Genomic DNA, 27325 nt, shown 5'->3' with positions numbered 1-27325 from the left:
TTAAAGTTCAAAAAGAAATCAAAGCTGACTAAAACACAAATAAAACTTCTCTATTCACAATTTACCTTTTGAAAAACATCCTTATCATCGATATACTTGAAGACAGTAATGAAGCTTGTGAGCTTGTCTTCTACTTCATTCTCAGTCATCCCCTTCGCCGATTTCTTTAGTAAGTTGTCACAGTACTTAGCAAGCTCAAATAGAAATTGATAGCAAATTTTATAAAAGTCCATTCTGCACAAATCATGCCTCAAAGGAGGCAAAGTGGCAACAATACAAAGTAAGATCAATGGACAGGGTTTTTGCCATCCTACAGCTTATGTTTAAAAAATCATGGACATGTACTAAAGAACTTAAAATATATGTCATAAGGTAAATAAAAAACTATAAACAAGTCAAAAATCTAATCAATACATAGTGACCAATAAAGCAACTGATATAAGTAACATAAGTTTCAAAAGAACACCTAGGTGAGATTTGAGAGGTTCTGTAATTTTCTTTCCTTTTTCTTTTGAGGACGATTAGCCCTGAGCTAATATCTGCTGCCAATCCTCCTCTTTTTGCTGAGGAAGACTGGCTCTGAGCTAACATCCATGCCCATCTTCCTCTACTTTATACATGGGATGCCACCACAGCATGGCTTGATAAACAGTGCATAGGCCTGCACCCTGCATCCAAACCAAAGAACCCCAGGCCGCTGAAGTGGGGCACATAAATTTAACTGCTATACCACCAGGCCAGCCCCAAGAGGTTCCGTCATTTTTGACATTAAACAAGCACTTTTTAAAAATCTTACAGCAATCTTTTAAGCAAGTTTCCTTTAAAGGTTATCAAAAATTTATCATCAAATTCTCTTTAGATTTCAGATAAACCAAAATCTCCATGAGAAGTAATGCAAATTATTTCAAAGCAGACATACTTTAAAACCTAAACTTTGTAAAATGGAATACTTTTTCCTTCAGTTACTTCCTTCAGCTATGGCCTATTGCATTTCTTAAACAAATGCTAAATTAGACATAAAGTAGATAATCATTTTTATTGTTAATAAATTTTATCTATTTTTCTGAAAAGTGCTACAAAAACAAATTAATTTGACATTCTCCTCAGTTTTCATTTTCCAGTACTGATTTTTCATGAGATTACTTTTGAGCAACCATCAAACTTACCAATTCAGGTGCTTTGCAAACCGACTTGGGTTCTCTGTAGTTTACAACTGACGTAAGGGCCTAAATAAAACACAGGCCAGTAATTAGGCACCAGCAACAGGGCAGAAGCACAGCGGGCTCAGTATACGCTATGGTCTGTGCGTCCGAATATTACTCCCCCACAACACACGGCATCTCGGCCACAGCTCGTTAATGCTGTTTCACATTAACACAGGGTAAGTTCCTCTCTGTCCCTCATGATAACTACATAACACGCATATATCCTGTTCCTACTGAAAGATAGTCTCGGTAACTAATTATTGCTATTTGAACACAGATAAAATAAGACTACATTTTAAAAAATCTTACAACAACCATGGAAGCAAATTTCCTTTAAAGTATACCAAAATTCCAAAGTTTGTAAAATACAGCACTTATCTTTCTTTCAAATGTTATTCAATATAGTAACCTAAGTATTATATTCAAAGGAAAAATCAGTACTAAAGAATATTAAAATTATACATGTATTTTTCAGAAGATACTAGTTTATTAACAATTTCCCTTACAGAGCATATTCATGAGAAATTCAATTCCCATATAACTGAAGCAATCAATTTAACCATTCAGCTATTAATTCAAAAGTTAAGTTATTTTTCTTTTGACTTTCACATTTATATTAGTTAGTTAAGGTTAATCTCCATGTCTAGATCAGAAGTCACATAATTAGAAGTCCTAATTCTGAAACTGCCTGAAGGATAATGATTAAATAAAGAGAATTATACACATAGATATCATACACGTATTAAAAAGTTACCTTATCCAACGCACTCATAAAGTGCTGATCACCATTCAGAACAGTGTTGATAAGTTGAACAAACTTGCCATGTACTTCCAAAACTGATTCCACAAATAGTGTTGGCATCTAAAAATATGAAATACAAAGTACAAAACCACATTTTAAGAAGTTTAAGGATAAAATGAGGCTTTAGTAAGAGTTGTTGAATTAAGAGTCAAGTTTTCCACAAAAAATTCACGTTACACACACACACCCTCAAAAATGTTTTTAGAAAAGAAGACCTCAAAAATCTAGAACTTTGTTGAGATTAGCTTGCCATTCAGCAGCAGACACGCAGGACTGCAGTTCCTCTGCCAGAAGCAGCACCACATTCACGCTTCTCCCTGGTGCTGGAACACTGCATCTTCAGGGTGACAGAGAGTCTCTGAACTACCAGGCCGATCACTTTCATAGAAGATTGCGTAAACAAAAACTGCCTGCCAAGCCACTGAACGCTGAGAGAGAGTTAAAAAGCCAGTATTTGTGAATAAAGACCCCTGGAGCTAAGCAGTACAACTTCCCACATCTCAGAGGGAAGAAATACCTAGCAGTACAAAAGAGTTTTCATTCAATGGAGATAACTATGAAGTTAGTATCTTAACTAAGTCAGCTAAAATCATTTGAGTGTACTAGAGATGCATTCTCTTATATTTCCATCTCTCAGTTCTTGACACCAAACTCTATGCCTCTATGTTCAATGTCACGCAACACCCTAAATCTATAAAATGAATAATCAAACTAACATACCTAATTAATAATACACACTAGTAAACCTGAATAATATAAACTAATAGTATTACAAAAATGGAAACATGCATCACTGTGGCAGGACATAAAATTTGTCTTTGGCAAATAATTCTACAAGTAAGGTGATCAGCATCTAATAAATACTCCTGAAAAATAATGTCTATACACAAATTACTGCACTGTATATGCAAATAGCTCTACTTAGGAAAGAGAAGTCACACTTCCTGTCATGTCTATCTTATTCGTCCACCATCACTAGTAACAACAAGGAAGGCGGTCCAACAAGATATGATGATAGGAACATACTTTGATAGAAAAGATACTTTGTTGTAAACAGTCATTTGATTGGCAGGGAACTCTTGAGAAAGATGGGTAGTAGGGACCTGAGGGTCACTGTTGGGTATTTTGGGTGGCATGCATATATTTAGGAAAGATTGTGTTAATCTAAATTTGCTTCCTGGGCTACCGAATTCAGAGCATGTAGAAAGAAAGCAAATTCTGAGTTGTCTATAACATCATTGATTAACACCATTACCACTACAACTAAGTATCAATGCCAGTTACATAGAAACACAGTTATCTGGAAACTACGAACATATTTTTCTGTGAGAAGTTAATTAACAATTATTGAATGAACACATCAGTGTGGCTAAGAGGAAGCCTATCTTCTTCAATGATTTCCTAAGAATTTGATAATTCCAAAAGGAATCCAATGAACTCTAGATTTAAAACATTTTCATAAAGATGTTTCATTTGTTGGCATGGTAGGACTTTTCTTTGATCATTTAAAACAGTAAAGTCAAAAGAAAAACTCCACGATAATCTGATTAAGAGAAGAATCGTCCAGTTCCTCAGACAACTCACATTTTCCTGAGTAAGATTACTGGTGGCTCGAAGGCCCTCGTCGTGGATATGGCTTTGCAGCTCCTGAATCATATGAGGTAAACCAGTGGACACAGCGCGCAGTAAGACATACATATTTGCCATGTCTGAGGGGAAGAAGAAATCTGATTACTAAATTTCCAAGTAAGTCAAAAATTATTTTTAATGTATGAGGTAAAGATGGTTCAAAAGGCAGAATTACAAGAGTATGCAAAGAAAATCCCCCAAACCCGTCTCACCACGCCGTCATCCTCCCCACAGGAGAGGAGTACTGTGGAGGCTTAATCTTTACAAAGATGCTTCATGCACATTCCAGCAAATACACACATTCTTCCTTCTGCCCCCTTTCTACAAACAGTGCAGCATACTTTATGTATTATTTGCAACTGCAGAACACATCATTTTATCTTGGAGATCTTTTTATACCAGCACAAAAAGTGTTTTCTCCTATTTTACAACTGCATGGCACTCCACTATATGGCTATGTTACAATTACTTAACAAGTGATGGGAATTTGGTTGTTTCCAATCTCTTGATATTACAATATTACAATTAATAATCCTGTATGTGGGCAAGAATGTCTATAGTATAAATCCCTACAAGTAAGACTGATGTGTCAAAGCTTAACCTTGTAGACAGATCCTTCTAAACAGAGCTCCCAACAGCAGGAGCTCCCTTGCCAACATGTTATCAAATGTTTTGATCTTTGCCACTGAGAGATGAAAACGATGTCTCAGTGTAGTAGTTTTCATTTTAAACTTTTTATTGAAGTATAACACACATACAGAAAAGTGTACAAAGCCAAAGTGTGCATCTCAATGAATTATCACAAGTGAACACAGACACCCACATAATCACCACCCAGGGTAAGAAACAAACATTAGATAGGTCCCTTCACATCTCTTCCCAATCACTACTCCTCTTGCTTTTTTTTTTTTTTTGCTCAGGAAGATTAGCCCTGAGCTAACATCTATGTGCCAATCTTCCTCCACTTTATACACAGGTCGCCACCACAGCATGGCTGACAAGTGCTGTAGGTCTGCATCCAGGATCTGAACCTGCGAAGCCAGGTCATCATAGCTGAGCGCGCTGAACTTAACCACTATGCCACAGGGCCGGCCACTTCTCTTGTTCTTATGCAAAGGTAATCATTCTTTTGACTACTAAACCACAGATTAGTTTTGCCTGTTTTGTACTGTTTATAAAAATAGAGTCATACAATTCTTTCATGTTTGTTTCTTTTGTTCAACATGTTTATAAGGTTCATCTACGTATGTAGGTATGTATGTATATATGTATGTAGCTGTAATTTGTTCATTTTCACTCCTCTGTTTCATTCCATTGTATGAATATACTGTACTTGATCCATTCTACAGCTATTGGATATTTGAATTGTTTCCAGTTTGGGGCTATTTAACAAATAATTCTACTATGAACATTCTTTTTTTTTTCTTTCTCGTTTATCTCCCCAAATCCCCCCCGTACATAGTCGTATATCTTAGTTGCAGGTCCTTCTAGTTGTGGCATAGGGGACGCCACCTCACCGTGGCCTGACGAGCAGTGCCATGTCTACGTCCAGGATCTGAACCAGTGAAACCCTGGGCCGCCGCAGCGCAGCGCGCGAACTTAACCACTCGGCCACGGGGCCAGCCCCAACTATGAACATTCTTGTACACATCTTTTTGCACATATGTGCATGCCTTTTGGGGGAGGGGTTATATATATCTGGGAGAGAAATGGCTAGATCATAAGATGTGCATATATTCAGCTTATGTCAACGTCAGTTTTTCAAAGTGGTCGCACCAGCTTACACTCTCAGCCCAGTGTATAAAAATCCCCACCACTCCACTTGCTTCTCAGCACTCACTATTCTCAGTCTTTTTACTTTTATATCAGAACATGAGTATTAATATCTTAGTATGGTTTTAATTTACATTTCCCTACGTTAATAAGATTGAGTGCCTTTTTTCGTTTAGTGATGATCTGGATAGCCTCTACTCTGCAGTGCTGTTCTAATTTCATGACCATTTTACATTTTAGACACACACCTTTTTCAGTCACTGCAAATGTATTACCCTATGCCTGTCTTTTGATGCTCTTTTGATGATCCAACGGTCTTAATGGTCTTTTAATGATCCAAAGATTTTATTTTAATGCAATCCACTTGATCAATCTTTCCTTTGCGGTTAGTACTTTTTGTGTCTTACTTAAAGTATCTTTCCCTACCTCAAGGCCACGAAGTTATTCTCCTCCATTATCTTCTAGAAGTGTTACTGCTTCACATTTAGATCAAAAGCCTACAACGAATTGACAGATTTTGTATATGGTGTCTGAGGGTAAAGATCAAATTTCATGTTTTTTCCAAGTGAATATGCAGTAACTCAGCCCTCTGTGTTGAAAATACTCTTTCACTCACTGCTCTACAGTGCCGCCTTGGTCTTAAATCAACTATCTACACATGCATGGGTTACTTCTAGGCTCTAATTTATTCCACTGGTCTATTTGTCCATCCTTGCACCGATGCCTCACTGTCTTAATCACTGTGGTTTACGTCATGCTATCCCGCAAAGTCTCCCCATCGTGGTAATTCAGACCTCTTAGTCTAAAAGTAAAACTTTCAGAACTAAACAAAAGTCTTCAGCTTTGAGTAGGTTACCCTAGATCCATAAATCAATGCTTCTTTCAATAATGTTTAGCTTTCTGTGTAGGTCTGGCACATATCTTGTTACATTTATTCCCTGCTATTTGAAAATTCTTAATGCTATTTTCTCTTTTTCTAAAAAATTCCATTTTTTCACTGCTTATTGCTAGCATCTCATTGTAGTTTTATTTTATATTTCCCCTATTTTGAGCAAGATTGAGCATCTCCATATATTTAAAATCTATTTATATTTCCTTTTCACATTCTTTGTCATTTTTCTTACTGCTTATTAGAAGCTCTTCATGTATGAAGGAATTAGCCCCTGTGATATATAAAAATGTGCAAACATTTTCCCAGTTTTTCTTTTGACTTTAGAATACACTTTGAAGATAGTTTTCCAAAAGTCTTTTAAAATAGGTTAATAATCTGTAAAAAGGTATATCATATATTTCAGAGACTATTACTAAAATATGCTTGAAATCTAAGGTAGCTTGAAGATGACTAAAAAGTGGGTTTAGAATTTAATTTCTGTTCACATTTACGTTTCGTGTCACTTACCGTTTTTCTTCTCTTGTCGGATGATATTGTGGCATTCTGCATGTAAGAACTGTAAGTGGTCTGCCACCATTCGTTGTTGACATTCATGAATGACTTTAGTATATGAACTTGGGTTCAAGTATTTTCGACATCGAATTTCTTCATCTTTTAATCTACCTAGAACCTTTAGAAATACATACATACAGTCATGAACTACTATGAAGAAAGCCCCTGTGATATCAGTAAGTAACTTAGGTAGCCTAATTTTAATGGCTCATTGAAACACAGACGGGTAACAAATAAGGATTGCATAACCAATTTAAACCCACAGTCCATAAACCAGTTCAAATTTTCCTTTAAGCTCCTAGCTATTATCTGCATTCCACCACAGTCTTATGAATAAGGACTAAAGTTAAGTGGTCTGCATTTTGTCTTCATTTATCAACTGTGATCACCCTATTATATAGACAATCTAACATGCAACAGGAAAAGTGGCTAAACATTATTAAAAACTAGAACAAGTGGTCACTTTATGAATATTTAATTATCAAACTAAAAAAAATTTACAACTAGATCAAGTAGATTAATTTAATTATTTTATGTTGGTTCCTCTTCTTATAAAACGTAAAGGTAAACAGTATGTACATGATAGTTAACTATCACATTAAAGATTTCATTAAAATTTTTGAAAGTCAAAATATATTTAGTCAGAGTCAATATGTCTATCAAGACCTTTATTAAAGCTTATCCTGTAGAAAAAGCACGGAGCTACAAACAATACACTCATAAACATTAATAAGAACCATCTAATAAAAATAATAGCCTGAGAATTTGGCCAATTCCCACTTCAAAACAAAACTACATTAGCAATGAAAATCATGCTAACACAGCACACAGACACACAAATGTTTAGACTATGAAAATATTCTTTAATGTGAAGCTATGTAACTAGTTTCTGAACTTAACTGGTCCCAGGGAACTATGTACATTTAAGCCTTTGAGGAGCACAGCTGAGTTTGCCTGGGCATGAGAAGGGGATGTCGGGAGGGGAAGTGACACTCATTCATGGATACCTCTCAGACATCTTTGGATGACAATGAGGGTCAAGACTAAGGAGAGACTCCCAGTCCTATCTTTCCTGCTGTGCCACCCTATGGAGCCAGGAGTTCAGAGCAAAGTCACAGAAACCAGAGGTGGGCAAGAAGGTCTCGAGACTAAAAGGTGTTCACCATGTATTTCATCAACTTAAGGAGTCATTTTGGTCAACAAGTTTGTCCTTTAAAATAAAAATAGTCCTTAAAAGGATTATGCCATACTATAAATGGCTTTAATCTGTTTATGGATTAGCCAAATGTGACAGGAGTTAGAGTGTGGGCCTGAGGGAGCTGAGGGAAGATGAGACAAGGAAAAAAATAAGACAATGACAACTGGGGCGGTGGGGGGCTGGGGTGCATATCAAGAGAAAGATAGACAAGATTGGAGTGTCTCAATGCAGGGCTTCAAATACCTATAACACCACTTGTAGCTGGGGGAAAAGGCCAAAACTAGAGGAAAGATTCTGAAAGGAAAGTAAGAAGGCTACATTAGTCTGCTAATTAAATGAATTACTCTTATAAACACTATTTTCCAAACATAATTTCCAGTGACCCTCTTTTTAACTGTTTGAGATAGAATTTACATACCGTATAATTCACCCATTTAAAGTATACGATTTAATGGGTTTTGTATATTACATTACTAGTGTTTTTTAAATTGTGGTAAAATATACATAACACAAAATTTCCCATTTTAATCATTTTTAAGTGAACAATTCAGTGGCATTAATCACATTCACAATGTTGTGCAACTGCGTATTTCCACAACTTTTTCATCATACCAAACAAAAACTCTGCAACCATTTAGCAATAACTTTCCACTCTCTCCTCCCAATAATTTCTAATCCACTATATGGTTCTAATCTATTATATGGTGCATCTAAGCAGAACTATACAATATGTTTGCCTACGGCCTCTTTTGAGAGCCAGATATAATGAGGAGTATATGCATCACTGATACTCTGTGTGCACTTTCCAGGACTGGATCTAGAACCTTTAATAAGAGTCTGAGACGCAAAAAGGGCTAAGAGCTAAGAACCAGGGACTTAGCATGACTTGAACTTAATACACGAAGAATGTCCCAGATGACTTACTCAAGGTCCCAGAGCTAATTAGTGACAACAGCAGGAAGGGCATTAAACAAGTCAGACTTCTAGACCTGGGCTTTGTGGAGTATTTAACAGTGTGTCAGTAAGTTTTCTGGACCAATGTTCTAGGGGAGGCCATACTACACCTATTCCACTTACAATGTTTTATCTTGCTTGGCTAAACAAACTAACAAAAATCATCCTATAATAAAACACTTGAAATCCAACACTGCAGATGAAAAAATCTAGTTAAAATTTCTAGTATATCTTGTATGATGACTGAATTTCTACTATGACTATTCTTTTACTGAGAAAATATACATGGAATTTTAAATACGGCAATCAATGTATGTTGGTTTAATAATTAAATCAAAATTTTCTGTGGAAGTTTTTCTCAGACTTCTAAAAACTTAGACCAGACAAGTGACCTAAGTACTACAATTATTATAGTTTTCCTTTCATTTTAAAGGAATGAAGACAAAAACCCAAACATCTAGCTTTTACACTTATCCTAATCCCTATCTAATGGGCACAAAATACAGTTAATGATTCTGCCAGGAATGTGAATGCAGTCACCCCTTGGTACTCCCAGGGCACTGGGTCCAGGACCCCAGTAAATACTAAAATCCACAGATGCTCAAGTCTCATATAAAACGGCACAGTATTTGCATGTAACCTATGCACATCCTCCCCTATACTTTAAATCTTCTCTAGATTACCTATAACACCTAATACAATGTAAATGCCATGTAAATAGTTGTCATACTGTATTGTTTAGGAAATAATGACAAAAAAAGCCTGTACATGTTCAATACAGACTCAACTACTCTAGGCCTGCGGGTGGCTGAATCTGTGGGTGCGGAATCTGCAGATCCGGAGGGCCAACTACATATATCAATTTTAAAGACAAGCAATGAAGTAATCAAGAATATCAGAAAGCATCAACCATGATGAAAATTGGAATAGCACTTTTTCTCATGGAAAATGTTATACCAAGAACAATGATTTATCAATAGGTGTTGTACATTAACTATAACTCAGAGTAATGATCAAACGAACAGAAACTTTTTCCAACAAAAACATACATTAACTAAGAAAACGGATGTGAAATAAAACCATGCCTGATATATAACAGATGATGCATTTAACATAATTTGTTTTCTCTCTTACCTTTTCCATATACTGTGAACAGTTTGATTCTTGTAATAAATTTGAAGCTTCTTGTTTGTAATACTCTCCTGTTTCAGTCAGAAAGGGAGACTCAAAGATTTCCTGATAAAACTAAATAAATCAATTAAAATCATATTTAAAAAATTAGAACAAGTAATTTAAGAAATTAAAGGTCTGATTATTTATGTTTTTAAAGGAGGCTTTTTACCTTTAAGGGGAATTTTTTCTTATACTGTTCAACATGAACAAAGGAGTTAATAACCCCATGGATTACTTTCTGGTTTGGGTCTTCTCCACCACGATCACTAGAACAAGGTATAACACAAAATATTCTTGAGAATATACATTATCTATGAAAATATGCCAATGTATGCCAAAATTTGCTGCTTAATCTACTGGTCTAAATAAATTATAAAGCATTTTAAAGGTCAATGTATGCATGATGCTTAAAAATAATTTTTATATATCACAGCATAATGTACACACTACATGTCATTTCAATAAATAAAAGCTTTGGTTGTAAAATTAAAGATAGTACGTTGATACTAAGATGATACTTCTTTCATTTCAGATATGAGCCCATCAGTTCAAGGCTTTTAATAGTGGTTAAGAATATTTGAATTTCACTTGCCACAAACTTCATTATTAGAGGATCTGGTTTGAGAAATTGTCTTTGACCCACTCCAGGTATGCCTGTAGAATGTGATGGTATGCACTCCTGAATGGTACACTCTGTATAACGTATCGCTCACTGAAATGACTAACACCTGTTGTTCTCTCTCTAAGAGATTGCTAGAGCTGCTGAGTGGCTTTCCATTCAAGCACAAAAGTATTTATTTATAAATTTAGTGAGATGTGTTTTGGTATTTCTATATTCCTTTACAATCATCTCAATTATTCATCTGACATTTGGTAAGTTCCTACTTACGCACGACTGTGATGCAAGTCTTAATCACGATAAGAAATGGAGGTGAATATTAGCCTTTCTAATGACAGAAATAGGAAAATGAAATAGAAAAAGCAGTTTGTCTAAAGCCACAGGGAAGCACGCCGGCCCTATGCTGGGAGCTTCTGCCTCCTGGACTAAGACTCGAATCAAACCATGACGCAGTCAGAGACTTACCTTCCTACTGGCTACTTCCACCTCACTTTAACATAGCTTTTTCTTTGAATTAATAATTATTTTTACACAGAGAGCACAGAAAATTATTATCATCATTCTCTAATAAAAGCTTCTTGCTCTTTCCTGCAGGATGCAGAGATTTCCTAATGTTTAAGAGAAGTCTTGAGGCTCTTACCTTTCTACATTGACGCCCCTCCCAGCCTCTGCATCCCTCTAACCCCTGCATCCTTCCTTCAATTATCTGCAGATTCTGGGGAAAGGCTTTGTACATGAGTTAACATGGCTACAGCAATTCTTCAGTCACAGAATCTTAGATACAAAGTCCACATTTTGATGTCACTAATGAGAACAATGAGTTGACACAAGGTCACACTCAGCGAGCTCGTTCCCTCTGCTCACCTTCCAATAGTTCCCTATTAAGCCCAAATTCAATCTGGTGAAATAATGATCTAACCTATCTTATCTATTTGGAACACATCACTTTTTTTCTTTTTAATTTTGCCTAGGACAAAATGAAAATCAATCAAGAATGAAGAATACCTGAATATTTGGGAAATCAGGTTGCCTAAAATTCTTTTCATGACCAAATCCTATTGTCCCTGCTCAGCTCCAGAAAAACTTTCTCTCTTGCTATTCTCAGGCCTCTTGCCGTTTGTTTCTGATTCCAAAAGGCCCAGATAAGCTAGAAACAAGTAAAGTACTGCCTAGAAAAAACACTGATATTCCTAGTACTTAATAACTAAGTTGTCCTCCCTATAAGAATCACATCTGAACTCAAAAACTCTTACGCACAATGATTCAATCTTTAAGATCACATATTTTTATACCTGCACAAAAAGTACTACACAAAATCATTATAAATGTACTGCATTTCTATTAGGCTGACAGATAAGGAAGATAAACTGTGAAACGATGCTAAGTTAGTAATACACAAAAGCAATGCCTAGATTGGTCATCTTAAACTCTGGTCTCCTCTAAGAACAGTGGTCCCAAGAGAGGAGCCCTGAGAAAAGAATATGCAGAACTTTTAGAAATATGGCTTATTATTTGATCTTTAGAGGACTGTGTGGAAAATGCCTACAACAATCATAGTGAAATTACCAAGATAATAAAAGCACTCAGCTGGGACGATGGAAACTAAAAGGAATAGTTCAGCACAGCCCTCAAGACTAGGACTTTGGCGTCAGACCGCCTGGGCTTGAGTTCTGGCTGCATGAATATGTTGTCACCTTGGCACATGCTTAACTTCTTAGTACTCAGAGGTTTCCTCTTCTGTAAGGTGGGGGTAATAAAAGTACCTACACTTCATGAGGATGTGGTAAAATTAACCATAATCCAAGAAGGCACGTGGCACAGTGCCTGGTACGTAAGTAAACAATCAGCAAACATTAGCTAGTATTTTAAGTACTAATAGGAGCAAAACGGAAGCATTTTCAATATATTAGAGAGGAGAATAAAGCTAGGAGACAAAAAAAGCACTGACTATGATTTTAAAATCAAGGCTTTTAAAGCCAACTAATTGAGCATTTAACTCAGGTAGCAGACCAGGTTTGTGATGGTCATTAGAAGTTAGGCTGGAACCCTCAAAAGTCCTGGTACTGATGTGTGACTGATGTGCAGTGGAACCTTCACTTACCTCCTATGTTTAAAATGAGAATAGAGTTCTAGTAACCGAAATGCAGCCTCCTGCTCCCACTCTAGATCTGAGAAATGACAGGAAGGGTACTTTTTAATACTTAAATGTTGGCAATAGCCCTTGGTCTTGTAGCAGTTGAAAAAAGATGGAAAGAAGACTAGACAGTGTAGAAAAATAAACCTATGGACCAAAATGCACAAGAGAAAGAACTGCTACAAGGAGAGGGCGGGATGAGAGTGAAGGAAGACAGGCAAGAAGTGGCATACACTGAAAGCTGGATGGCTCACAAAGGTTGATAAAACCAGCTAAGTTATCAGAACAAGCCGCCTCTGAAGCCAGGCAACAAGCAGCAGTTGTGTGCGTGTCCCCACTGGAGCAGTATGAGGGGTGCCTGAGAGGAGGTGGCGCCCCAGGAGGAAGGGTAACCTCTGTACCCAGAAGACTGAAGCAGCACTCACCTGAGAGCGCCTCCTTGGCATCCCCATTCTCACCTGAGAAAGGCACTGGGAAATCAAGGAAACGTGTCACCCTCAGATTGGCAAGATTTGATAACATCAAGTATCGGTGAGTGGTAGAGAAACAGGTCTTCTCAGACCCTGCTTGTGGAATAACAGGTACTTCAGTGGGCAAATGGGCAACACTCTAAACGCACACAGTCTGTGACTCCAAACAAGCATCTGCACATGTGCACAACAGAAGCAAGAGCTGCATTAGTGGAAAAACTGGAAACAACCTAATATACATCACGAGGAGAAGAGCTTAATAAAATGGGGTAGAATCATACAAAATGTTATGTAGCAGTTTAAAAAGAATGAAGTAGATCTCTATGTACTAACATAGAAAAACTAGCAAGATATGTAACTGAATTTAAAAAAAGTTAAGTATAAATATCATTGAGTTTCAAAAGTTAGAAAAATCACATTAAAAAGAAAACAAAACAATATTCTGTATTGTATTTATTTCTGTACATAGACATAATTCATAGGAAAAGGTTTGGAAAAACAGTCAACCAAATGATAACAGGAATTACCTCTGTGAAGAGGAACACTGAAGAAAGGATCTGGAATATTCAGTTTTCCTAGAATGTCTTTATGTATCATTTAGAACTAAGTTTTTCACTGAGTAGCTGATTACCAGGTCTGGTAAAGAAAATGCACAAGATAAGTCTGGGAGCTCCTGACATACTAGACAGCACGAAAGTTATCAAGGAGACTAGGATCATATCAAAAAGGCTCTGGCCCCATATAACCAAAGAGAAGCAATTTACATTTTAATAAAATCAGACAACAAATAGAAAAAAAACAAATATATTTAAGTCTATAAATTCATCATGACATATGGTAAAAAGCTAATTGGTCACTTTCTGAGGATGACAGCAAACCAATTCATTATCTTGACAAGTGGGTAAAGAAAAGGAAAGAAACAAGCAGTTATTTTGCCTTTCCTATATGAACTTTACCACTGGGTAAACGATTAGCAGATGAGGGAAACATGTCTTCATAAAATTATTTCAGAAAATAAATGAAAAAATGGCAGAATTAAAGTGATGCAGTTTTACAAATTTCAACAAACTAAAAGACGTCAGTATTCAGCATCAGTGGTTGCTTACATCAAAAAAAGAGTGAAAGAACAATTATGAAAGAACAAAAGAGCTGGTTTTGCCAGAGGTAACCAACTTGAGTCTAAGTCCTAGGACTGCCAATTTGCAGGAAATACAGACAAAGGGCCATATCTAGCTGTGCCTCATGCAGTGACTGGCAAATCCAGACACTGGGATTCCCATTCCTACAGCATTTACAATTAAGCAAAAGGAGCCTGGTCCCAGCCTGTATCTGAAGAGCAGAGGATGCGTGGTCTTTAGGCCAAGAGCTCTTCCCTTGCTCCCCTTATATCACTCCGCGTTGCTGTCTTGTTTTTCTATCCGTGTCCTGTAAGGCCTTCTTTTTGTCCTTCCTGCAGGGATCCCCTGGCTCCACCCAATTAGAACTTTTTCCAAAAGTCATGAAAACCTGCATACGGTTGACTGAGCATTTCAGCATTCTTGATCTGTCACTTAGTGGGACATTTAGATTTCACACAACAAAGATCCTTCTTTAGCCTGACCGATAACTTTACTTCTTTAAAGGTGAGATGGCCCTCAGTATTCTGAAATCTTCACAGAAGGCTGACACATGACCTGGGGATTGGGGAATCTTTATGACCTTATATTTCTCTTACAATAAGAAAAAGAAGGACAACTCTACGTGTGATTATATACAACAACTCCTGGAGATGCAGGTGGTGGTAGAGCATACAATGTACCTTCACACAGCCAAAGTTACATCAGGAAGTGCCGTTTTCTCTAAAGGGACTCACCAAATTAATGCATCTACTGATGGGTCTAAGACTACGCAGCCAAAGAGTGAGAAAGTATATTACTTTGGTAAAAAAAAGAAAAATAATAATTACAAAATTAAATGAGGTAGGGATTATCTAACCCAAATTGTAGGAAAAGAGCTATCTTACTAGGATCAGATAACCACCTGTGTGGTGGAGGCAAGCATTTCAGTGAAGGACAAGTGCCCAGAAGCCCAGGGCTAAGCAGATGGAAACAGCGGCTGGCACACGGTTTTCCAGCAGCAGGGTCTCATACATGTTGACTCTCTCAGGGCAAACAATGTGCTAAGTGCTAATTGCATTTAAGAACTAGGAAAGATACATGTCTTTTCTTTTAGCAACGAATGGCCATTATGATAAAAATAACCTCTCAGACTACCTAAATAATTCTGGCACTAAGCGAGACCAACCAAGCAGGAGCAAAACCAGGTCTATCTACTAGGGATTGATGGCCTGTCGTCAGTCTCTGCTCTGAAGCCTTTCCACTGCATAATCTTCTTTCCCCTTCCTTTCATCTTTTTCAGTCTACTTTTCCTAGTGCTCTAGGCAATTTATTAGTCTCTTGTCACAGAATATTTCTATATAATATCATGCTTTATTGTCATCCTACTTATGATATTTGCTTTCTTAAATTTAAATCTAATTAGACCTCCTATAAAACTCTACATTGGAAATCAGAAATTGAGAGCTGAAAGGGGCCTCCAAAGATCAGCTGCTCCAACCTCCCTATCTGTCAGTGAAGGGACCCAAAGAGGCAATGTACTCAGGCAACGGAGTATGTTAAGAAGACGAGAATCCCGATTTCCAGTCTATCTGTGGTTCATACAAATGATTCAGAGAGGGTTGCTTAAAATTTTGAAAGAGGTGGAAGTCAGGAATCAAGACCTAAGGAATGAAGAAAGAATAAGAAAGACTATAAAGGCTGAGGATAATTTTTCTGAATATTTTCAATATTCTATGAATACTGTGTCAAGTTTGCGATCAGTCCCAGGAAAGTAAAATAGCATAACGTCCAAGGATGAAAAAAACTTGATCTACCAAAAGGCAGTTTCAACCTGACAAATATACTGCAAATTGGAAGAATAACAGATACACTTAATCACATCCATTAGCAAGAGTCCAACGGTTGAGTTGAGCTGACAAGGTTTGCGTAAGCATGTGTCTAAAGAAGAGCACCTTCCCCAGTTGGGCTGCCTGCAGGGAGTCACTATGGGGAGTTTTCACTTGGACAGAGCAAATTCTACTGAGCGCTTATTATGGCATCACGCTCCGAGCACTCTGGTTAATGTAGGAAGCACCTCATTTCTTCTTAACAGCAGCAATATAAGATGGGTATGGTTAACACTCTCATTTAGATTTACTATAGGGACAAAACCCTTTTAGCATCAAACGGAAAACAGTTGGCAGGCAAATCACAGAAGTGTGTAAAGATGTTCCCTGAGGAACAAATCACTCCACTCTGGCATTTGAAACCTCGTAATTTTCAATCAGTTTTAAGCTTACTTTACTTCTTATCCCTAATTGTTCTCTTTAAAAAAATAAATCTCATCACCTGCAGCAGGAAGTACGGGCAGAGTTATTCACCTACTGTTTCCTACGGTTATTCCTAAATGTTTAAAAAAATCATTAATCGCTCTCTAACACAGCTCTACAATATGTCAAGTAAATTACGAATTCATTTCATTTAACTGAGATCACCACATAGAAAACAATTTTTAAATATCAGAAATTGTATTCGCTGTAAAAGAAAGGTATGGCCTCGCATTAGAAACCCTGTCTCAATCCCCACACTGTGCAACCCTATCTCAACACCATGAATGAATATGTCAGCTTACAGCAAAAAATACTTTGGTTAAAGGTTTTTAAGCCTGCCCCTACCTAACGAGTCTGCACCCATTCCAGCCCAATCTAAAAACACTCTTGTCTCCCAGAAGGAAAAAAATAAATAAGAGCAGAATAGTGAAACAGAAAAGAAAGATAAAATAGGGAAGATCAACTAAGACCAAAGCCGGTCCTTTGAAAAAAAATTCAAGGAAATACACAAACCTCTAAAAGTGATCAAGAAAAAAAGATGCAAATAAGCAATATTATGAATGAAAACATTATTCCAGATGAGGATTAAAAAGGAAACAATATATTAACCAAGTGATTAATATTAAGATCCCAAGTGAGAAGTCACGTTGATATCCTTTACTCCTGAAATTCTATGAAGAGAAGGGCACATTACCATGTGGTATTCTTCCCTCAAAATCCATTACCTCAGTCTAATCACGAGAAAACACCAAACGAAAACTAACAGACGTTCTGCAAAATGCCTGAGCACTACTCTTTAAAAAAAGTGTGAAGGTCATGAAAGACAAGGAAAGACCAAAAATTCTCACAGAGTGAAGGAGACCACAGAGACATGACAGCTAAATGCATTGTGGTGACTTAGACTGGACAGAAAAAACTGGGGAAATGCAAATAAAGTCTGTACTTTAGCTAACAGTATTGTACCAGTGTTCATAAATACACCATGGGTTGTAAGATGGTAATATTAGGGAGTAAGGTGAAGGGTGTACAGGAACTCTCTATACTAGCTTTGCAAATCTTCTGTAAATCTAAAATTACTTCAACTCAGAAATTTTTTTTAAGGAGAATACTGTCAACACCTGCTTTCCAATTCTGAAAAGATAATTCACAACTGATGTAAGAAGAAATACAAGTTTGACTAGTCTTAAGACTACTGAAAAAACTTCAGCAGTGCTAAAAATCTGATTAAAAAAAAATTCTTAAAAATAAACCCTAGACCCAGAACACTTTGCAGGGAGTTTTACTAAATACTCAGAAATTGATCATCCAAATTTTATTCAAACTCTTCTACGAAAAAGAAAAAGAGGGGAAATACCCTAATTCATCCTTAAAGGATGAGCCTGATACCAAACCCAGACAAAGACAATATGAGAAAAAATAATTACAGGCCCATTCCACTCATGGATATAGATGCAAAATTCTAAATAAAATATTAGCAAATCAAATTCAACAAAGTAGAGAAATTATAATAGACAACAACCAACTGGGTTCTATCCCAGTTATGCAAGGGATAGTTTAATATTAGAAAATCCATAAATGTAATTCACCACATAAACAGATTAATTAAAAAACCCCATATGATCACTCAACAGAAATGGAAAAGTCATTTTATAAGATCCGAACCAATTCAACTTAACTTCATCATTCTGATAAAGAATATCTATTAAAAAACTAGAGGAAGCATCATCTTAAATGAGGAAATGTTACACATGTAACCTTTAAAAGCAGGAATGAGATAAGGATGCTCACTATTCATCACTTCTCTTCAACACTGCTTTGGAGGTTCTAGCACACACACAGAAAAGGAGAAAGCAAAACTATCATTATTTACAGATTATGACAATTTACACAGAAAACCCAAATATGCACAAATTGTTAGAAATGACAGAATTTAACAAGATGGCTGAATATAAGATCTATATACAAGAGTCAGTTGTATTTCTACAAACTAGCACAAAACAAACAGAACAGGTAATTATATAAAACAAACTTTCTGTAACAGAATCAAAGACTACCAAGTATCTTGAAATAAATCTAACAAGAAGCACGCAGGACCTTTAAAGATAAATTTATAAAAACTTATTAGGAGATATTAAAGAAGACATAAGAAATGGATACATTATGTTTGTGGATAGGAAGATTTAATACAGTGAAGATGTAAATTCTCTCCAAACTAATTCATAGATTCAATTCAATTTCAATCCCACAGAATAATGTTTTAAAGGCAACTAGGTGATTATAACACATATATGAAAGTGCACAGGGTCAAACAGCAAGAACACGTCTGGCTTATGGAGGGCAAACGTGTCTCACCAGATATCAAGACTTATTAAGCTATAATAATAAACACAGTGAAGTGCTGGCACAAAGATAGACAAACTGACAAATGGAACAGAGAAGAGCCCGAAAGGGAACCACACTTATAGGAAACTTTGATATCTGTATGACATCAGAACAGTGGGGAAAATAGGAAGAGTTAAAAAAAAAATGGAGCTGTGAAGTCACAAATATTTTTTCCATTTGTCACTTAACTCTTGCCTTTGTTTACGATGTTCACGTGGAAACAGAAAGAGGATGCTTAAGTCATGACTATCTTGCTGCTGAGTTATAACTTCAGAATGAATAAAAACTTTACCAAGTATTTTTATGTAGAGAGGCTCCACAGTTCCATCATCTTCCCACAGAAACAGAAAGATTCCCCCAAAAAGGATGAAAGCCACTGTATTTAAATAAACAAATATTAAGGTACAACCAAATTATTATCAGTAGTTATTTATGAGGAGAGAAAAGGAAATCTTACGTAAAAGGAAGAAAAGAAAACAAGCATATTCACATTTTACATGCTGTTTAACCTTTTAAAAATATTTTTTAGTTTTGAAATAATTATAGACTCAGAGGAAGCTGCAAAAATAATATAGAGTAGCTCTCTGTACCCTTCACCTGCTCTTCTCCAATGCAAACATCTTACGTAACCACGGTACAATATTGAAAGCAAGATATCACTCAGATTTCACCAGTTTTTACACACAATCACTTGTGTATGCTTGCGTGTGTGTGTAGTCCCATGCAATTTTATCACACGTCTAGATTCACGGCACAACCACCACATTCAAGATATAGAACTGTTTTAACACCATAAAGGCATTCCCTCATACTACCATTTTATAGTCTCACACCAACCACTAATCTCTTCTAACTTTTAAGAACATATTTTTAAGTATTCTGAATACTTATGTAATAAAGAAATCCAGAGGATGAAAGGAGATATGCCAATAATAGCTTTACAGAGTAAGTGGAGAGAAAATTATTCAGTGCAGAACAATACTCACAAGTGGTGGTCTGGACTGGATGCACAAACATCACCTAGGAGCTTTATAAAAACAGAGGTTGCTACTCTCCCTAGAATGTAATTCAGCAGCTATAGGTGAACACCCAGATATCTATGCTTTCAAAAAGCTCCCCAAATGTATGTACATATGTATGCGTGCGTGATATTATATATATGTATGTATGCAGACATAAACGTATGTACTTGCACATATATGTGCACACATACAATCTTAAATGCATACAGAATTTCTATTAGAAAATACCTGAAATCCTCAATAGTGCTTTCCTTTAAAATAACAAAATTGCAGGTACTGGGGAAAAGTAAAAGGTCTTTTACTTTTTTCTTTTTAACCTTCTGCACATTTTTAATTTTCTACAATCAGCATATATTACTTTTATAATATTTTTGAAGAAAGATAACACTTTTAAACATTCCCCTTATAAGCTTGATTTTCACTGGCAACATCTGAGAAATCACTAGTACAAAGTAATGCTCTTTAGACACTTGTAGAGAATATCCAGAAATCTAGGAATGACTGTAGGGAAAGGGAATTGTGAGTAAGTTTACAGGAACTCAAATTTGTAATACACTTTGCTAGATCCAAGAAGACTTTAGTTTGTAAGTCTGGCGGAGCTCTTTCCACAAAGAAGTTGCAGGTATACACAATAAAATATTTCTCTGTTAGCAGCAATGGCAGTGAGATACAACTTGAGCAAATTATTTTTAAGAATACATGATATATAGGTAAGACCATAGATTAAAAGACCAAAATGACCTACGTTCTAATTCTCATCCTGCCGTGTACCAGTTAAGTGACATGAGTCATTTCATTACCCTCTCAAGTCTCATTTTCCCCACTTGTAAAATGAGCCTATAATCACATTCACCATCATACGCTGTTCTAAGGATCAGACCAGATGAGAAGTGGGGAGTGTCTACCACCGTCACTCGTCCACGTAATGAAAGTTACATCTGGCCACAGCAGCCTCAACGGCAACGGGTAAACAGACGTTAAAGCAATGCAGGAGGAAGACCCAAACTGGAAGTTTAAAGGCGTGGAGTCTCCTTCCTCAGCTATATCAAGTTCAAACGTCGTTTCCCCCTTTTGAACTTTAATTTACTTATAAATAAAACTTGCCCTGCCTCCTTAAGATCAAATAAAGAAATAGGGTGAAAACACTAGAATACTCAAAGTATTACAAAACTAAAATGTATTCATCATTAAGCTAAAGTATTGGAGTTAGGAGTGGAGGAAATATTCTGTGGATAAAAAAGATAGGCATAATGGATTGAGAGTTAGAAAAACTCAGATCTGAAGCCCTGGAATTAAGAAGATGGAGGCTGGGAGCCAGCCCTGACGGCACAGTGGTTAAACTTTGGCACACTCTGCTTCGGTGTCCAGGTTTGGCCCAGTTGTGAACCACACCACTTGCCTGTCAGTAGCCACGCTGTAGAGGCAACTCACACAGAAGAACTAGAAGGACCAGAATATATAAGTAGGTACTGGGGCTTTGGGGAGGGGAAAAAAAAGAAGAGTGGCAACAGACGTTAGCTCAGGGTGAATCTCTCCCAGCAAAAAGAAAAGGCTTTCAAAAAACAATGATGTAGGCTGGAGTCAAACTAGCCCTGTTAAAGCACCACAATGGAGTGCTTTGTTTGTAAAATGGTAAACGTACGACCCTGTTCAAGTGGGATAACACATGTAAAGCTTTTAGAACACTGGTTGGCACATAGTTTCTATAATTAATTTGTATCACTATTACTAAGCTTTAGTTTCCTTAGCTGTAAAAATGTGGGATAATATCTGCCTAATGGAACAGACATGAAAAATAAATGAGATATTACTAAAGCATGTAAAAGAACATTTTAATAGAAGCTGATGATAACAACACCAAGACGAGTTGGCCTAATATCTCTGACCAGATATCTGTCTTTTCCAGAATTAATATACTATAGTTTTATTATTTTTCTTATACAGTTAGATTTTCTTTAACTTTCGATCAAATTCATTCTTGACAAGCTAAATCACACAACAAAAATATACTAGGTTGGGAGAAAATTATATTAAAAGAGACATTTCATAAAGTATACTTAGAAAATTGTGACAATATTTTCACTTTACTTTTAATGGAAAATAGCTGAATACCAACTCAAGAAAAAATATTTCTTAGCAAATTATATTAGAACCTATAAATTCTGTTGGGAGTGTTCCTTTAGTTAATCACAGTTTAGCAGAGAAGAGAGGAAGGGAAAAAATCATTCCACCCTACTGCCTCACTATTGCCATTTCTCTCAGGGTCTTTGTAAACAATGGAGTCATTAAAAGGGTGAGTGACAGTGATGTCAGCATCATGGCAGAATGACCTTTCCGGGTAATCTCACCCCTCCAACATACAACAAAAAAGACATCCATACTCCAACAGAGGACATCCAGACACAACACAAAAAACGTCAGAGAGACCCATGAAGCCATATGCTAGAGGGCAGAGAGGTTGGAGGCCCCCTCAGAGGAGGTGGAACAGGGTAAGAGAAAAATTTGTTGCCCCCCCAACCCAAAGACTGTGATCAGGGACCCCAGGAGGCCTGCAAGAGGGAATGGGGGAGGGGTCGTTTGTTCACAGGAACATCAAGGATTCCCAGGGTCCTTGCAGCCTTGAGGGAAGCACTCTATCAGGGCAAAAGCTTTGGAGGGGGTGACTTTATCAAGCCAACACCACAGCAGAGCAGACAGCGAGATCACAGGGAGAAAACCCAGAGAGCATGCAGAAGAAAGCGCCCCTCCACAACACACCCAGCCCAGCGCCACTGCCTGGGATCTTGGCAGACTGCAGAGGGCTCTTGATCCACACCAAGTGGCGATAGGCAGTAACTGCGACCAAATACCACCAGGATGCAAAAAATCAGAGCCACGCCCTCTAGCAATACCAAACATTATATTAAATCTCCAAACCAGAGAGAAAACAAGCACCCAGAACTCAGTCCTGAGGACAGAGAACTATCTAATCTAAATGACAAAGAATTCAAAGTAGCTATCATCAAAAAACTCAACGAGGTAAAAGAGAATGTACAGAAACAACTCAACGAGTTCAGGAGCTACTTCACAAAAGACATTGAAACTATAACAAAGAATCAATCAGAAATATTAGAGATGAAAGACACAAAGGAAGAAATAAAACAAAATATGGATTCCCTGAATGCTCAAGCAGACATCATAGAGGAGTGTATCAGCACAATTGAAGACAGACATGTTGAAATGCTCCAGATAGAGGAGGAGAGAAAACTAAGACTAAAAAGAAATGAAGAAACTCTCCGAGAAATATCTGACTCAATTAGGAAATGCAACATAAGAATTATAGGTATTCAAGAGGGAGAAGAGAAGGAGAACGGAGCAGAAGCTTGTTCAAAGAAATAATAGCAGTACTTCCCAAATCTAGGGAAGGAGATGGAAACCCATGTGGAAGAAGCTACCAGATCTCCTAAATACGCCAATGTAAAAAGACATACTGCAAGGCAGATAGTAGCGAAACTGGCAAAAGTGAATAACAAAGAAAGAATACTAATTGCAGTAAGGCAGAAGAAAATAACCTACAAAGGAACCCCTATCAGGCTGTCAGCGAATTTCTCTGCAGAAACCTGGCAGGCTAGGAGAGACTGGAAGGACATATTCAAATCTTTGAATGAAAAACTTTCAGCCAAGAACACTCTTTCCAGGAAAAATATCTTTCAGATATGACGGAGAAATAAAAACTTTCCCAGACAAACATAAGCCAAGGGAGTTCGTAGCCACAAGACCCTCTCTACAAAGAATCCTCAAGAAGACACTCATACCTAAAAGAAAAACAGCGAGAAAGGGGTTACAAAGCATGCAGTAGGAGATAAACAGGCAGAGAGAATCAGAACAGGACAGCAAATACTCAAATATTGCATTAAAGACAAAGGGAAGGAAAACACCAAAAACAAAGATAACCTTGTCATTTTAACCACCAACTCACAACACAAGATGGAATAAGATGTGAGAAACACAACTTAGGAGCAGAAGAGGAAAGGGACTGAATCAGTTTAGTCTAAGGAAATAAGAAGCCATCAGAAAAGGGCCTATCTTTTCCATGAGATTCTGAAGACAAACCTCATGGTAGCCACTAAACAAAAAAGCAGAACAGACACACAAAGAATAAATAAGGAGAAAATAAAGAAACCCAACATAAAATACTATATAACTCAATTGGTAGATGAAAATACACAGGATGAGAAAGAAAGGAAATGCAGCAGAACTGAAAACCAAGTGATAAAATGGCAGCATAAAGCCCTTAAATATCAATAGACCCTAAACATAAATGGATTGAATTCTCCAATAAAAAGACACAGAGTGGTGAGACGGATTAAAGAAGAAGCCCCAACAATCTGCTGCCTACAGGAAACACATCTCAGCTCCAACGACCAACACAGGCTCAGAGTGAAGGGGTGGAAGACGATACTCCAAGCTAACGGCAAACAAAAGAAAGCAGGTGTGGCAATACTTATATCAGACCAAGTATAATTCAAGATAAGACAGCTAAAGAGAGACAAACAGGGGCAGTATATAATGATCCAAGGGACACTCCACCAAGAAGACATAACACTTATAAATATCTGTGCACCCAACAGAGGAGTATCAAAGTACGTAAAGCAACTATTAACAAACCTAAAAGAAGATATTAACAATAACACAATAACAGTAGGGGACCTCAACACTCCAGTCACATCAATGGATAGATCATCCAGACAGAAAATCAACAAAGAAACAGTGGAATAAAATGAAAAGCTAGACCAGTTGGACTTAATAGACATATATAGAACATAACATCCAAAAACAGCAGAACACACATTATTCTCAAGGGCGCATGGAACATTCTCAAGGATAGACCAAATGATGGGAAACAAGGCAAGCCTCAATAAATTTAAGAAGATTGAAATAATAACAAGCATCTTCTCTGATCACAATGCTATAAAGATAGAAATTAATAACAAGAAAAAAGCTGAGAAGGGACAAAGACGTGGAAACTAAAGAACATGCTATTGAACAACCAATGGATCACTGAAGAAATTAAAGGAGAAATCAAAAAATATCTGGAGACAAATGAAAATGAAAACATACCATACCAACTCATATAGGATGCAGCAAAAGCTGTATTAAGAGGGAAATTCATCGAAATACAAGCCGAAATTCACCAAAATACAGGCCCACCTTAACAAACAAGAAAAATCCCAAATAAGCAATCTCAAACTACATCTAACTGAATTAGAAAAAGAAGAACAAACAAAGCCCAAAGTTAGCAGAAGGAGAGAAATAATAAAAATCAGAGCAGAAATAAATGCTAAATGAAACAAAAAAGGCAGTAGAAAGGATCAATGAAACAAAGAGCTGGTTCTTTCAGAAGATAAATAAAATGGGCAAACCCCTAGCCAGACTTACAAAGACAGAAAGAGAGAAAGCTCACATAAATAAAATTAGAAATGAAAAAGGAGAAATAACAACAGATAACACAGAAATACAATGGATTATAAGAGAATACTATGAAAAACTACATGCCAACAAAATGGACAGTCTAGAAGAAATGGTTAAATTCTTAGACTCTTACAACCTTGCAAAGCTGAATCAAGAAGAAACAGATAACCCGAATAGACAAATCACAAGAGATTTAAACAGTAATCAAAAGCATCTCAAAGAATAAAAGCCCAGGACCAGATGGTTTCCCTGGGGAATTCTACCAAATTTTCAGAGAGGATTTAATATCTATCCTTCTCAAGCTATTCAAAAAAATTAGGGAGGATGGAACACTTCCTAACACATTCTATGAGGCCAATGTCCCTCTGATACCAGAGCCTGACAAGGACAACACAAAAAAAGGAGAACTACAGGCCAATACTGCTGATGAACATAGACGTAAAAATCCTCAATAAAATACTGGCAACTCAAACACAGCAGTACATCAAAAGGATCATACACCATGATCAAATGGGATTCATACTAGGGACACAGGAATGGTTCAACATTCACAAATCAATCAACATGATACACCACACTAACAAAATGAGGAATAAAATCCACATGACCATCTCAATAGATGCAGAGAAAGCATGTGACAAGATCCAACAGCCATTTATGATAAAAACTCTTAACAAAATGGGGATACAAGGAAACTACCTCAACATAATAAAGGCCATATATGACAAACCCACAGCCAACATCATACTCAATGGGTAAAAACCGAACGCCATCCCCCTGAGAACAGGAATAAGACAAGGATGCCCACTCTCACCACTCTTATTTAATACAGTACTGGAGGTTTTGGTCAGGACAATTAGGCAAGAGAAAGGAATAAAAGGAATCCAAATAGGGAGTGAAGAAGTGAAACTCTCGTTGTTTGCAGAAGACATGTTCTTAAACATAGAAAACCCTAAAGAATCCATGGGAAAACTATCAGAAGTAATTAACATCTACAGTAAAGTTGCAGAGAACAAAATCAACTTACAAAAATCAGTTGCATTTCTGTACTCCAATAACAAACTTACAGAAAGAGAACTCAGGAATACAATTCCATTTACAATCGCAACAAAAAGAATAAAGTACCTAGGAATTTAACTAAGGAGGTGAAGGACTTATACAATGAAAATGATAGGACACTAGTGAAATAAATAGATAGTGACATAAAGACATGCAAAGAGATTCCATGCACATGGATTAGAAGAATTAACATGGTTAAAATGTCCATATTACCCAAAGCAATCTACGGAGTCAATGCAATCCCAATCACATTCTTCATGGAAACAGAACAAAGAATCCTAAAATTCATATGAGGCAACAAAGACCCTGAACTGCTAAAGCAATTCTGAGAAAAAAGAACAAAGCTGGAGGCATCACAATCCCTGACTTCAAAATGCACTACAAAGCCATAGTGATCAAAACAGCATGGTACCAGTACAAAGACAGACACACAGATCAATGGAACAGAACTGAAAGCCCAGAAACAAAACCACACATCTCCGGACAGCTAATCCTCGACAAAGGTGCAAGAACATACAATGGAGAAAAGACAGTCTCTTCAACAAACGGTGTTTGGAAAACTGGACAGCCACTTGCAAAAGAATGAAAGTAGAACATTATCTCA

The 27325-nt window shown here is 36.9% G+C and overlaps 1 protein-coding gene across 4 annotated transcripts in view; it reads right to left on the bottom strand.

Moving 5' to 3' along the window:
- The window catches only part of CUL2 (cullin 2), a 97931-nt gene that overhangs the window by 19118 nt on the left and 51488 nt on the right, over window positions 1-27325 (bottom strand). For all 4 annotated transcript variants that reach the window (XM_044762013.2, XM_044762012.2, XM_044762014.2 and 1 more), the window contains 7 exons: window positions 10348-10444; window positions 10140-10250; window positions 6809-6971; window positions 3592-3716; window positions 1960-2067; window positions 1167-1226; window positions 66-194 (listed from right to left, as the gene is read on the bottom strand). In XM_044762013.2, coding sequence (XP_044617948.1) covers window positions 66-194; window positions 1167-1226; window positions 1960-2067; window positions 3592-3716; window positions 6809-6971; window positions 10140-10250; window positions 10348-10444 — 793 coding nt within the window. The remainder of the gene's footprint in view (window positions 1-65; window positions 195-1166; window positions 1227-1959; window positions 2068-3591; window positions 3717-6808; window positions 6972-10139; window positions 10251-10347; window positions 10445-27325) is intronic.

This window comes from Equus asinus, chromosome 29 (assembly GCF_041296235.1).
Source record: "Equus asinus isolate D_3611 breed Donkey chromosome 29, EquAss-T2T_v2, whole genome shotgun sequence".
Classification (NCBI taxonomy): domain Eukaryota; kingdom Metazoa; phylum Chordata; class Mammalia; order Perissodactyla; family Equidae; genus Equus; species Equus asinus.
This window is presented reverse-complemented; position numbering and strand designations above follow the sequence as displayed.